Source organism: Barbus barbus (genome assembly GCF_936440315.1).
Source record: "Barbus barbus genome assembly, chromosome: 30".
Lineage (NCBI taxonomy): Eukaryota > Metazoa > Chordata > Actinopteri > Cypriniformes > Cyprinidae > Barbus > Barbus barbus.
In genome coordinates, this window is record NC_136758.1 from 26,567,612 (window position 1) to 26,583,406 (window position 15,795).

Consider the following 15,795-nt stretch of genomic DNA (forward strand, 5'->3'; position numbering starts at 1 on the left):
ATTCTAAGAAATCTTAATTATTTCAAACTTTTATTAGGTAGTAAACTGCAAGAATGATCTCTGCAGTAGCCCCTCGCTGCAGAACAAAGATCCAGGGGGCGGGGCTGGATCCACATCTAGGGGGTGGAGACGGGTAGGTTTAGGTATATGTAAGGTGGGAGGAGTTGGATCTGGATCTTGTGTTCTGCAGTGAGGACCATCTCCTTCTCCGGCCCGTGGTTTCAAAAGCACAGCACAAGGGGGGAGTTACATTGGAAGTAAAAGAGATCAACACAATTTTATTCAAACTAGCATAGGCTATGTGAAATTAATGATTTTCTGTACATATGCTGTAAAGTCCAGGCTTGTGTGACCATCTATGCACCCTGCTGAACAACACACCATTGACTAATAGCTGTACTAGATTAATGACTGATGCAAGTCAACCTCAATCCTCTCACCCTGCTAAAGATACTCCCAATGCAAAGGCAATGAGATTAGAATGACGCAAGAACTATTCAAGCTGCTGGACTCAAACTCTGCTGCAATTATTCATGCTTAAGTGTGTTCGTGATTATATCACTGAATACATGAAGGACAAATAACAAAAAACATGTTTAACAAAGAGCACTATAATATGGAAGGAGGAAAAACAAAGTTAGTGGTGCTTACCTGTGCAAAGTGCACTTGTAAATTATCAGCAAAAATCTGAAAGTCTGTATACAAATACATAGATGCAAACTATTTTAGCCACACAAAGCACTGCATCCAAAAATATGCCACAACTCTTTCAGGTTTAAAATGCCATGACAGAGCAACAATACAAAGAGAAACTTTCTGAGGTTATTGTTGACATTGTTTATATAGTCAGATACCTGAAACAACAATCTTCTAATGCTAAATATGTGCTCACCTGTTATGAAAACAACAAGTGACACTGTCAGAGTTGAGCATTTATTACTGTAAATGTTACAGTACAATAGCAACATACAACAAACCCGCATCAAGGATGGTTTAAATACCACGCACACAGAGATCTTTTATGATGTAAAATGTGGCATCAAGCACCACTTAGCAGCATCAGAAAATCTTGCAACTTCAGAAATGAATAAAACATAGTTAAGTGAGTCATTTTGAAATATACAGTCATGGCAAAAATTTGCTGCTAAACTGAGCAATACCTCTTTCTTACATCATATCTGCAATCATATATTTAGAAATATAATTGTGCCATTTACCATATAAACTAGAAGTAATGCAATGCTAATCTTGGTTAAGTTTTGGGCAAACAATGCATGTATATTATAATACTTGTAACATTCAGAACCCTGAGAATTCAGTGTTTATCAATAAAATGTACATGAGTGCGTGACTGTGAGTATATACAGTATTTCACGGAGTATAGGAATCCATGAGTAAAATATTTGTTGATTAAAGTTTTAACAGACTCAAAATAATACCTTGACTACATAGAAATATACAAAATTGTACAATATACAGTTTTGAAATCTCTTAAAAGTTTCTATTTAGCTCTTTAGATGTCTTTGAAGTAAGATTAATCATCTCACATTATCAATATCCAAGTCCCACCTAAAGTAACATTTGTAATAAAGTGCTTTATATGAGAGAATATCAAATTTCTCATTGTTCGCCATAACATCATTGTCCTTTCTTTTGTTTACTGGCCCTGCTGTTTATTTTAGGAGACACTTGCCATTCAGTCAAGCCATTGCACATGCCTTTTTGGTTTCCATGTAGCTCTTTGTACGGTGGTTGTTTAGTAATCACAATCATGCTGTCTCCTTGACTTTCAACACTCTCCATGAAACTCTGAAGGTCTTTCAGTTTAGCTGTCTGATTCATGCAGTTCTCAACAGATCCTGGTTGACACTCCACTGACGTTCTCGTTACCTGTTTCGCTAGTGAGCTCTCATAGTCATCAACAACAGTTTCAACAGATTTTTCCTCAATTGAGCTATATTTCTTCATTTCATTTTCTGTGTCTCCTTTGACCTCCGCCTCGATATTTGCCTTGGAGTTTTCTTCAGGCCGGTCCTCATCCTGTCCTTTGTCTGATGTCCCATCTTCATTGGCATCATCCTCTGCAGATCCATCTTGGTTCCCATCAGTATTCTTCTCACTGGTGGACTCGTCATTTGGAGTTTCATCTGACTTTTCACCTTCAGTAGGTGTATCGTCTTTGTTTGACATAGATTCGCCATCTTCTACAGACTTGTCTTCAGTACTTGTTTTCGCAGTCTCAGTTTCTGCTTCCCTGTCATCCGATTCGATTTCCTCACCAGTTTCTGTCATCTCATCCTCTTTTTGCTCCTCCACAGCCGTATTGCTATTTTCTCCCTTGGGACAGTCTTTCTTCTCACAGTCCTCTTCTGTATCATTTTCATTCTCATCCTCAACAATCTCTACTTCCTCTTCCTCCTCAGCATCTGTCTTACCATTTACCACCATTTCTTCTTTTACATCCTCACCTTCTTCATTCTCCACCTGTTCTTCACCAGAATCTCTTTTGTCATTTGCTTCTTCTTCATTTGGATCTCTTGTCTCCGAGTCTACAGACACATCTTTGATGTTTTCTGCATTTTCGCCTTCATCTACTGTATTGACAACACTGTCTGGCTCTTGATCTGCCATCTTAAATTTATGGTCTCTGGTATTGTAATTCGCTTCCTCTACCTCTTCACGAACCACTTCTAAGTTGTTCTCTTCTTTCTCAACCGCACAAGTCAAGTTGGTTGAGAGTTGTTCTTCCGCTTTTGGTTCTGCAGGTTGGGCTGGATCCTTTTTCATTTGCAAAATTTTCCGCAGATCAAATTCCATCATAACTGGAGCCAAACTCAAAGCCTGAGCTCGCTGGACCGCTCTGGATGCCAACTTCTTTTTCATGCATGCATCACATGGGCAGTACTCATCGTCACTGCGCTGATCGCTGTATTCGGTTCCTGATGCAGTGTAATTTTCGTCACTCCTTGACAAGATGGACCGATTGCGCATGACTCGAAGACGCCTGCGTCGCTGCTCAGTCTGGACCGTAGACTCTCTCGGTAGAGTATTTCCTGGAGGTCTCGGACCCCTGCCAGCCCGGCTTTGGATTTTTTGCAGTTCTTGTTTAATACTTGATTGAATCCGTTTGTGTACTTCCTCTTTCAGCTCGCTTATCATCTTATCGAGCATCTCATTGCCATCCAAATCCCACCTCACTTTGAACTCCGCCATGGCATCTGCGTAATGTAACATGAACTGCTTTTCTAGCTTTGTTAATAAGCTCAGCACCCAAACGGGATCTGGGTCTTGTGAAACTCTTTTAGTAAGTGGAGCTCTCTGAACAGATGGTGGACTTCCCGAGCTTGTATTTTCTTGAGATTTCATAGTATTACTCTCATTTCCAGAGCTCTTATAAGAGGTTGTTTGTGGTGTTTGATCTGATTCATTCTTATTCTCACTGCTTTCAGCATCATCTTCTTGTAATACACCATTTTCTTGGTCATCATCCAGTTGCGTATTTACTGGACTCCCCTGGACTCGGTCTGCAATGTCTGGAGATATTGGATCTGAGGGGACTTTGGATGGATCTAAACATGCTTGAGCTGTAGACATTACGTGATCTTCTTCATCTTTATCTTTCAGTGAGCCTTCTTGTTCGGCAATTGGTGGTATTGTGCCTTGGACGGTCTCTTTTTTTTCTAATACGCCATTCATGCTACCTTTAACAGAGCTGGTGGAGCCGCTGCTAACATCAACCCCAGATGAAGACCGTGGGTTAAATTCATCTTCAGCGGAGGGGTGTTCTTTTGTGTTCTGGCTTTTCTGCTCATCCTCAGAGGGCTTTTGGAGCCAGAGTGACTGTAGGATCATCATGACTTCATAATATTTATGATGCGCTTCATTTTTAGAGTCTGAGTCAATCAATCGTAAGTTCGCAAGGCAGTCCAACAGCCCTTGAGCAGACTGGCTTAATTTTCTGCCATACACAGGGGAGACCTCAGGTAAACTACTGGATCTGTCTAGTTTTGGACCAAGTAAAACCTTCATGACCTGACCCGAAGAATGCTGTTGCTTTTGCAAACTGTCTTGTTTCGTTAATGCTTTGGGGTTGGGATCTATTGTGCTTACTTCAAATTGTGCTCTTTTGCCGCACAACTCTGTCTCAACACAAATGTCATTTGTCTCCTGCTGAATAGGATTCTCACCTGCTTGATCATCGTGAGGTTTCTCAACCTCTATTATGCTTTCTGGTGCCTCAACTTTGTCTCTTTGAGAAGTGTCCTCACCACCTTCAGTCAAGGTCATATCTTCAGTGAGTTCGATATCCATTTCATAAACATGGCCATCAATAGGAATGTTCCTAAGCCAGTCATTAACAACTTCTGTAGGGGAAGCGCTCGGTAAACATGATGCCATCAGCTCCTTGTTGTTGCACTCCGATGAGATGCTAACTTTGCTGTGTTTGCTCCTGCTGCTCTTTTGGCTTGTATATTCTACCTTATCAACGTTTTTGCTGGAGGCAACTGACTTCGAGCCTCTGCTGACTGGTCTTGCATTGCTGACAATCTCTTTTAACAGATCTGCTGCTGAAAGTGCTCGGGATAAAACACTGTCGCTTGAGGAACCAGGATGCTTGAATGATGCTTTATTCTTGTTTGGCATCTCTTGGGGTAGACGTATACAATTTTGAGAAATTTCAGACATCCCTGCTGAATTTGGCCTGGATGCATCATTTTTCATAGATCTTCTGTCTGATGCGAATGACTTAACCGTGGCACCATCATTGTCTCCATTATATTTTATATTCAGCCCATTTATTTCCAAACACTGGGAAGAACATTTAGATCTTTTACATGTAGATATATCACTCTCTTTAGTACTGTGCCCATTTTTGGACTTCACCGAATGCTCAGATGTTTTTGAAGAGTTTAAACAGTCACTTTCTGGCATAGCTTTTCCAGTGGTTCTTTCCCTTTGGTCATGTTTTGAAGATGTTTCATTCATTTCTGCACGGTTGGTGTTGTTGACAGCTTCACAATCTCTGTCTTTCATAGCTGAATTTTTAGCACTTCCCTGTGAAACTCTCAAAGGTGACTTACTTCGTGAAGATGACACTGACAAAGTGGAGGGTACTCTGATATTGTTTTCATTTAACTGGTTTCCCGACTTGCTTTTCTTGGGTTCTGCTGACATGATGCTTTCAGCTGAGACAGGTGAGAGAGCTTGAATAGTAGTCTTACAGTTCTTGTGATGGGACCTTTTGGATTTGTCTGAAATGGCAGAGTTCATAGACATTTCTGTCCTTGGCCTTTCCTCTGCATCCACTCCATTTACGGTCTCTAACTTGTGTCCAGCTTCCTCTGCGGTGGCTGACATGCCACTGGTTGATCGTTCATCAAAGTCATCACCCTTGTGCTCTTCTCCAAGTCCAAGAGAAACGGATGCTGTTGATGTAGGACTTAGAGGTTCATCAAACTGGTTGCCTGCAGACTTAATGTTATTTATAAGAGATTTAGTTGACAGTTTTGATTTTCCTGACAAGTTCTCAGATTCATCTTTGGCATCCGCTTTTAGCATCTTAGTCTTTGTCTCTCTCAAATTAGCACTTGAGGAGTTGAGACAATGACATTTACTGGATCTTTGGGATTGTGAGGATACATTAGAGCTTACTGACATCCCACTTGGAGCTCTTCTCTCGGTTTTCTTAATTTCAGTGTTGTAGGTTGATCTAGGAGATGGAGACCTCTTTGACCTAGGAGATGGGGACCTCTTTGACCTAGGCAATGGAGAGGTCACATTTAAGGCATTCTGTATCATGTCTTTGCCATTTTCCACTTCCTGAGATACAAAGCTCTTTGCCGTGGATTTGACAGATCTTTCAGAGCAGGCATTAGACTTTTCTGAGGTCTGAGACATTGCACTGATCACTCTATTTGACTCACTTTCTGGAGTTGCACATTCATTAGGTGCTGTATCATTTGTTTCTGAGGTAACTGTGGTTTTTGGAACATTGTGGTTTGATTTGCGGCACCTACAAGATCCTTTAGATGTGTTTGTTTTAACAGACATTGCACTAGGAACTCTTTCCTTAGATTCAGACTCTGCGTGTGAATTCTTTGAGGATGCATGTGACTTCACAGATATTTTGGAGCAGTTGGACAGTGGACTGCATAGTCTTTCTTTGGTGATTACCTCAGTTTCCGGCTCACACTGAACATCAGGACCGCTGGCATTTTGAGTGGCCTTTTCTTGTAAGTCGCAACAAGATTTGACAGACTTAGTTGTTTGCTCTGATGCATGTGACGGATGTTCAGAAGATCGGTTTGATTTATTAGACATGGCACTAGCTGATCTCACTTCTTGAGGAAACTCTGTATCTTGTCCACAATGATTATCTGTTGTAGTATGACTCTGAGTAGCAGCACATTCTGATATATCACCCTGAGAATTAAATACGTTTGATGGCACTTCCACTAAATCATTTGGACTACAAGATCTAGGCGTTTTAGCATTCCCTGAATGGTGAGACTTTGATTTGTGGGATGTCCTCGATGCAGCTGATAAATTTGAACGGGCTGACATTGGGCTGACAGCTCTTTCTTGGCTTTTTTCTTCAGCTTTATCCATTTCCAAAGCTGGTGTGGGCTCTCTCTCTGAAACAATGCAGTCTGACCCGACTGACTTTGCTGGTGTGGCACTTTTGGTTCTTTCTTCAACACTTTCTGCTTCATTATGTTCAGATTTTGATGATTTCCCAACAGAACACATTTCATGTGCAGAGCAGTTGGATTTTTTCGAGATTTTTGAAGTAGAAGAGGCATTTGAATTTTTAGACAGTGCAGACTCAGAGCGTTCCCGAGTGCCTTCCGCTTCTGACATATTATTAACTGGTTCACAGTTTTCATGAGCATTTGAAGTGGATGCAGCAGATTTGTTCGACTTTGACACTATGGAATCAGCTTTCTCTGCTTCGCTCCCCTCTGGATTCCCATTGAATCTTTTATGCTCACCACAGCATGAACATACACCAGACTTGCCAGATCGTTTCGACACACCTGATGTGGCACTTAAAGATCTGTTTGCAACTGAACTTGGGGTTATGGCTCCACACTGACAAGGATGTGATCTGGAGGACACTTTTGAAATCTGAGATGTCGTACTCAGCTCATCTGGCTCTGCTGGTGCTGCAAAAGTGGTTTTATACTTTTTGAGCTTAAGTGAGTGAACAGCACTGCTTGATTCTTTACTTGGAGGTCTGGGGGACAAATAAGATGTTGGTGAAGACTGGTAGCCACAACAATGAACACATTTGGGTTGAGCATCACTCTCAAGATGGTCACTCTGAGACCAGTGTGATGCTCTTGAGACGCTTGGAGGCAGATCATCATAATCATCATCCTGATCTTCCTTCAAAGACTCGAGCACTTTGGACGAGTTGCTGCCTGCAGACACCGGACGCTCTTCCATAACCTTAATGACCTCACAATGTGGAGTAGGAGAGATTTTAGGTTCCATGTGAGAATATTTAGTTTTAGCATGACTCTCACAGTCATTCTCACAAGATTTCTTGCTCTTTGACGTGACGCCAACAGATGATACTTCACTTCGATTGCAGCAACGGCTTATCGCACAGTATTCTACTCTAGTGTCTCCTTCCTGTATTGTCTGCTGAAAGCATGAGGCCTTTTCCACCACATGCTCAGTGTATTCACCGCTGGAACGAGAATTTGTGCATGTACTATCCACCGATGACTTTTTGTGTACAACTTTGTGAGACGATGCACTGGAACTAGGTGATTTACAGGCCCCCGGTTCTTTGTGCATGGGGTTTTTCCAGATGTCGTACTCTTGGCAGTGATTGCAACAGTTTTGACAAAGCGTTTCCTCGATATGCTTCTGATGCAGCTTTGTTGCAAAGGCTTCATCAGTCTCTGATGCAGATATGGAGTCTGGATCTGAAAACTCAGCTTTAGCTTGAAGATAATCTGCATCTTTCCCAGAGCCAGAGTCGTTCACTTTCACTGATGACTTCTTGATCTCGGTGGACCACTGAAGAGTCTCATCGTTGAACAGCCGAAAGCGAACCTTCATCTCCACAGAAAGGCTGCCGTCTTTGTTAACAAGCACTCTTTTCTCAATGTCATCGTTCACTGCAACTTCTTTAACATAAGGACAGTTGCTGACACAACCGGACTGTCCTGGTGTCATGCATAATCCATTTTGATAGGACTTTTCTGAAGAAAGAGAGAATCTTGTAGATCTATTACTGGAGTCTGATCGTGGATGGATAATGCTTTTCTTTGTCTCCAGGCCAAAGTTAACTGTTAAAACAAAATCATAAAAACAAGATATATAATTACATCAAAGATAATAACACATTTTCAACATGCAAACAACAAATTTAAGAGAGGCTCTTGATTCACCAACCCCTAGAATAAATTAACTGCATTTGAGTTGGTGGTAAATGGTTGTTTCATCTTCAGTCTATTATTAGAGACACGTGGGTTGGGTTAGTTAATCACTATAATGACTCACCTAAAACAAATGAATGTAAACGGTAGTTAACTTGAAGTGTGTACACAATAAAATAAAATATTTACCATTCTTTTTGCTTTCATGGCCTTCACTGCAGATACTGGAGTGAGACCTTGTGCCCATTCCTGGAAGCTTTTCGTCTGAGAGCTTCTTCAAGCTTTCCATGAGCAGCGGCCTGAAGGGCTCTCGACCCACACAGACCAGCACACTAGGACACTGCATCAGACTCTGAATATTGTCAATCTATGGAGAGCAGTGAATAAACATAAGACAAAAGTCAAATAACATGTCAAAAGCACTCAAAGATAAATACTTACTATCACTGTGTACACAGACAGCTATCTGTTAACAAACTGACTGAAATGCAACCTCATAATTGAGTTTTAATATGGTTAACAGTTGCAATCATCCAAAAATCATCAAAATTCAAAAATAATGGTTTGCATCAATGACAACAGCTGCATTTATGCAGGGCAAATTCAGCTAAATTGGGCCACCTTTTACCATTGAGATAACAGAATAAAAATGGCTCAATTATCCTGAATTAACCTTAAATGTGTGAATCCACGAATTAAACACAAAATACAGATTCTGCATAGTATAGTTATAGTATAGAAATAGTTCAACCAGTAATGAGAATTCAGGCATCATGTACTCATCCTCTTCATATTTTCTTCAAATGACTTACATGGACCACAAAATGAGATATTCAGCAGAATACTCTTTTCCATACTAAGAAGGCAATGCATGCTGTCAAATTTCAAAATGAACAAAAAAATAACAAATATTTGTTATTCACCAAAAATCTTGCCCAATAGTGTTCGAACATCTGGTTATGAGATACGCAACAATCATTGGTAGTTGGTGTTGTTGTTCACAAAACCTGAAAATTGACATGCAAGGGGGAGATTTTACAGCAATGGTGCAGGGCAAGTATATTTGAGTAAATAAGTTTACTCGGTTCCTCAGAACACTAACATACAAATCATATGGATTATTTTTATGGTGCTTTTTGGTCCATATTTTATTTTCTCCTTTTGTGTTTTCCAGAAGGAAAATCATGTGTGTTGGGAATAATATGAGGATGAATTAAGGTTTTATTTTGGGGGCGAACCATCCCTTTAAGATACATATTAGATTAGTAGCTACTGTAGCACAACTACTTTCCCAGGGCCTTCAGCTCTGTCCTGAACTGACACCTGCCTCCTGAAATACCTGACCCAGCTAATTAAAGAATGGTTGAAGAAATGAAATCCTCCCTGACCTTACGTCCCTCCAGGGTGTAGAGTTTCTTGACATGACACTGCATGAGTTCTGAAATCTCATCCATGAAGACGCGAAGACTCCGAGCGGTTCGTCTGCTCAGAATGATGGATCGCCTAACAGTAGGGTCATTGTTTTTTACCAGAACAATCCTTTTGGGGTGCCGATGGTGGTGCTGATGTCCCGAGGCGGGCTCTTCGGGTCGGGAGGGCTTGCGGCGAGGGTTATGCGGGTGACTGTGATGGTGCCAGACCGCCGGCCTCTTCCCTGCAGCTTCCATGTTGATTGGCTTAACATAGCGGCGGTCAGAGCACAGGTAACAGCCTCCATCCTCTAACTGCTCTAAATGTTTAATGCTGTGGGTCCCCCTGGGGGTCGTGATTGTACGCACACCAAAAGGTAGAGGAACCTTTTGGGAAAGGTCATCCAATAAGGCATCAAAGCATCTGAAGCTGCGCTTATGGATGGCCATCTTGACGCCTTTGAACTGAGCGTCGCCACTCCTGTAGAAGGTAATTCTCTTGGTTGGGTTGGCCGCAGTCACGCTGGAGCCAAAGGACGACGTTGGAGGATGAGGAAACTGATAAGGTTCATTCTGAAAATGGGTACTGGCATCGAAGGAGCCTTGAGTCGTCCACTGCATCTCTCCTCCACATCAATTCAAGCTGCGGAGGGAAGTTTGGAAATGTGAATGACACTAAATAACTATAATCAAAACTCATCAAACTCTCCTAAGATCAAATCATCTGCCATCCATATTCATTTCATAGAGTTTCACAGTTGTTTTAATTTTTTTTCTGCTAATTCTGACAGAGTGAATGAATGAAACATAATTGAGATCTCCAAGCCTCTTGTGTTATGAACGAGCAAAACTGAAAAATATTTTTTTCCTAGGAACAGAACACCCAGATTAGGCCTCAAACATGTCAGGTAACTCAAGCTAAGACAGGTATTAAATCTTCAAACTCGCAATCAAAGATATAGTTGCTAAAATATCACTATTTAATTAGATTTAACCAGAGGTGGAAAAACATATACATACAACATTTACTGTATGTTATGAATGTCTCTGAAGTTCATCCTTACTGATGGGAGTACCATGGTACTGTATGATTGGCATATTCATACAGTGACCACCATGGTATTACAGAAAACACAGATCTTGTGATGAAAACTGCAATCATACCAATCATAAAAGCGTAAGCAACTACAAAACTACAGTAGGCCGCAGTGCAGAGGTTAATCTCATGCTCTTCGGGAAACAGTTACAGACTAGTTTAAATTGCATTTAGTTCTTAGTCCTTAATAGGCACTTTAATCTAACATTTAAAGAAGTTCAAGAGCATGATCTCTGAGCAAAGTTTGCACAAAATCATTTTATGTATATTAAATTGAGACTAAAGTAATTTTTCTTATAATGAGATTTTGAAAAATAAAGTAGTTGAATTTAAAAACAAAATGCACAAAATCAATTCATCACAGTCCAGACTAAATAAAATGACAGAGTATCTTGACATGTTCTAATTCTATTTGTTTAAAATAAAAAAAAATTATTTGACCTCAAAAGCTATGATATACTGCATCAAGCATGCCTTCACTGAACAATTTGCTTCATGAATAAAACAATTTTGGTTTTACAATCGCAATTAGCATTATTTCAGCAGTATCTCAGCTCAATATAAAACAACAGTATCTAAAATATGTACAATATAAACAACATACTTACGTTTACAGAATACATGATCATGCTAAAAAATTGTTTTTTTAAATCTGACTATACAGAGCAATGTTCCAGGCAGAATCCAAGCACACAAATGCTACAGGGACGCAAGTTCACAAGCCTTCCCACAAACTATCTGGCCACTAATCAGGGCCTTTGGCGGCTAAGGATAGAACGAAAAGCTTCTTTAATCATCTTGAGATTTTACTGAACTCTATGGGAGCGTTAGACACATGACAGCGACACCAGGATTGCATAAACAGAGCTGCGCAGAGCTACGAGACGTCTGCTTTCTGACCCCTGATGACAGGCTGGTTTGTGTATATTCTACAAACATGTCATTGAAACAATGATGCACCAAACACACAGATTGAAAATACACTTGCTGTCAAATTCACTCCAGTTCTCGAATGCTTCTATCTGCTGATATGAGGCAACGTGCTGTGGGTCCTCATATAGTATACTGTAGTCTCATATAAATGCTATAGCAAATCTCAACTGCTTGAGTGTTTGTGGCCTATCATCTCAAAATGTAACTATATTGTAACTTAGCTCTTTATATAAAGTTGGATATATCATATGTCTTTATCTTTATATAACTTTATCCACATACATACACTATAGTCATGTAAAGTGTAAATGTGATGTAATTTAATCATTATAAAACAATTACATAGCCATATTACAATAAATATTATTATATTTTTCCATTATTTTTGGGGGTGAAATATAATTCCGATATGATTTCATGGCATGCTCTTTGAAATTCACTCAGACGTGTCATAACTTCTGTCATTTCAACATTAGAAGATATGAACTATTCATAGAAAAATAGATTTAATAGTGAATATTTTCTGTGAACCTTCCCTCTGTGAATATCTGCCTGGTACTTCATTCGTATTGATTTATATGCAGTTTCTAAGGGCACCTTGAGATGAAAGTGAACGCGAATAGAGCCTTCAGTGAATGGCTGCTTATTCTCTCTGAATCCTGCAGTGCCATACTGTTACCTTACAGTACTTTACAATCGAAACAAGCGAGAATTTCATGCATTTTCTTATATGTACACTGAAAAAATTGGTGGAGAAACAATTTCATTTAGTAATTGCTAGTAAATTTAATTATGATAACACTGACTGTTGCTCGCTCTAGCACTGCCAAAGCACAGGCTTACTGTAATCTCAGGAAAAGACGGCACATCCTCTGTACTCTTAACTGACCCACTATTAACTACTAGCTGAAGGAACATTAATACGGATGTTTGTAGGTTCTATGTTTAATTCCGAGTCTTTTAATGGCACACCAAGCACAAACCACATTTAATTAGAGCTAATTAGTTACTAAACACCTCTGAGAGGTGTACATATATTTGACAGTAATTATAAATCTCTAAAGGCTAAATTAACAGTTGAAAGTGCTACACATGATTTCCACAATTAGTAACTGAGAACTTGGCAGCCCACTGGGAGAAACCTGCAACACAACACTGTCAGATCACTGAGACCGAGGGAAGATTGTTTGAGACTCATGGGATACGTGTGAGAAGATGTAGGAGACTCGCAACAGCTTTACCAGCTCTGAAATACAAATATACATCTGTTCAGTATGGAAGCCTGTGTCAGCCACAGAATACAAAAAATAAAATTTATTGACTTTTTCTCTAATAATTCCAACTTTTATCAAGATTATATCCTACAGTTTTGAATTTTTATCTCAGAAGTATGAGATATAACTCAAAAATGGGGAATATAAAGTCGCAATTCTAAGAAAAGTCAGAATTGTGAGATATAAAGTTGCAATTCTAAGAAAAACGTGAATTACGAGAAACTCATAATTGCATGATATAAAGTCACAGTTTTAATTAAAAAGTCTGAATTGTGAGAGTTGCAAAACAAACTCAGAATTGTGAGGAATAAACTCGCAATTCTAAGAAAATAGTCTGAATTGTGATATAGCCTAAATTCAGAATTGTGAGATATAAAGTTGCTATTTCAAGAAAAAGACTGAACTGCGAGATAAATTCAGAATTGTGAGATATAAAGTTGCTATTTCAAGAAAAAAGTCTGAAATTTGAGATATAAATTTAGAATGGCTCGTGATTCTGAGAAAAAAGAAATGAGATAAACTCAAAATCAGAATTGCGACAAAGTTGAAATTCTAAGAAAAAAGTCTGAATTGCGAAATATAAACAAAAAATGGCAAAATATAAACTCAGAATTATATATAAACTCGGCGTTCTAAGAAAAAACTGAATTGTGAGACAAAATCAGAATTGCAATATAAACGCAAATTCTAAGAAAAAAGTCTGAATTGAAAGATTATAATTATTACTATTATTATTATTATTGTCGTTGTTATTATTATTATTATTATCAATGGTAGAAAAAAGCTTAAATAGTTCAGCGTTGTTTGAAAATATGAAAAAAATTATAATTAGCAAAGCACTTAAAAACAGTGTGATTTCCATAATGCTGCCAATAATAATAAGTTCATTAATGCTTACTTAACAGCACTCATATTACTCAGAGCTGCTATAAGTCACTGTCGAACAGAAAAAAACAAATCTGTTTTTTTTTTTTTCAAGTGAGGTGTGAAAGTCTGAAATGGGAACTGTATAATAAGAAAACATCAAGAAACGCTTTAAAACGCTAGAGACAAGACAACAACACTCACATGATTTGTAACCACTGCTATGTTTGATATTCAAAGCAATTCATCACTTCATCCGCCAGTACTCAACAATAACTAGGCTATTTCATAAAGAAAACCGTTGCATTGACAGCTCTCACACAAATACATACTTTAGTCTGAAATCTATATTCACATTCGTTCATTTTAGCTTTGATCTCTTACTTCACCAATGCACAGACTGCATATTCCACTAAAATCAATTGAAAAATGGGCCTTTTTTTATCTTGATGCTCTGTCCTAATTCCACACACCGGCTTACCCTGCAGGCACAGATTCATTCTCCTCGGCTGCCAAATCCTCCAACACCAAACCTCCAAATTTTGACAATATTTCTGATGTAATCCAGCTAGAGAATCCAACAGGTTTTCTCACAATAAGCAGCGCTGCTTCCTCCGGACGAAACAGGCACAGCGTTTGAAATCATGGCGGTGCCTCCTGTGAGGAATGTCACTTTCCACCCACGACGATGAGCCACAGCTGCATATTGTCTATCCACACTCATTCATTCCATTAGGCTAATTATCACAGGCAGACCTTCATCCAGAGAGGAGGAGGAGGAGGAGAAGTGGGACTCCTCTAAAAGAGGATTATACTGCGTGACCATCTGTGCCAGACCGAATTAACTCTTAGATCTCCTGTTGTACTTGATTTAGGCATAAAAAAATCAGAAAAAGAAAACTACTTGCCAGTTCTGACCAACAAAAATGTATCCTGCGTATGTAGACCTACGTTATGTTAGTCTTTTTTCTTAATATTGTGAAACCAGATCTAATATTATTATGAAACTATTATTATGGGGGCAAATATAGAATGCAATTTACGCAATTCTTCATATTATAATCAAACCAAATATCGTTCTTAACATATCAAATAATATTATGATTAATTACAATAATTATTATTCATTATTAAGATTATATATAATCAAATATTAATAAAAATAATACACATTAATAAAATAGTGTTGGAAATCTACTTTATTATTAAAATAAAATAACATTATTATTATTATCATCATTAATTTAAATGATAGAGAGACACTTTTATACTATACTTATACAGAGAGAATTAAATATTAATATTAAGCACAATAATATCCTTAATTTTAAGATATGACAGTCATCATATATTTTGTTAACATATATAGGGATATAAAGTGTCAATTTAATTTCAGTAAAATATATTCATATGTGTCAAATTATAAATATTATACCTAATAAGAGTATAATGTATGTATACAATGTTATAATACAATAATTATAATATGTATATATTAACGTTAATATCATAACAGAATATACAAATAATAAGAACAATAATATCCTTAAATATTACGCAATTTAATATATTTGATTAATATAAGTAAATGTATAATCATATATATTAATGAAATGTTAAATTATGAATATTATACCTAATAAGAGTATAATATGTATTGCATGTATATATTATAATAATTATTATAATAATATGTACATATTATAATACAATATTAACGTTAATATCATAATATTGTTGAGACTTGGAGAAATATTGCAGTTTTATGAAACCATAGAATTAATAATGAACTTATTGGGTCAAAGGTGCAGTATTATGAAACCATA

The 15,795-nt window shown here is 38.2% G+C and overlaps 1 protein-coding gene across 1 annotated transcript; it reads right to left on the reverse strand.

Moving 5' to 3' along the window:
• Window positions 1-918: 918 nt before the first annotated feature.
• On the reverse strand, window positions 919-14,708 carry LOC306850466 (uncharacterized protein). Its single transcript, XM_079386118.1, has 4 exons — window positions 14,451-14,708; window positions 9,782-10,445; window positions 8,583-8,760; window positions 919-8,303 (listed from the first exon to the last, which is right to left on the reverse strand). Exons 2-4 carry the CDS (start codon window positions 10,421-10,423, stop codon window positions 1,639-1,641), a joined length of 7,485 nt encoding a protein of 2,494 aa, XP_079242244.1. The 5' UTR covers window positions 10,424-10,445; window positions 14,451-14,708; the 3' UTR covers window positions 919-1,638.
• Window positions 14,709-15,795: the final 1,087 nt, after the last annotated feature.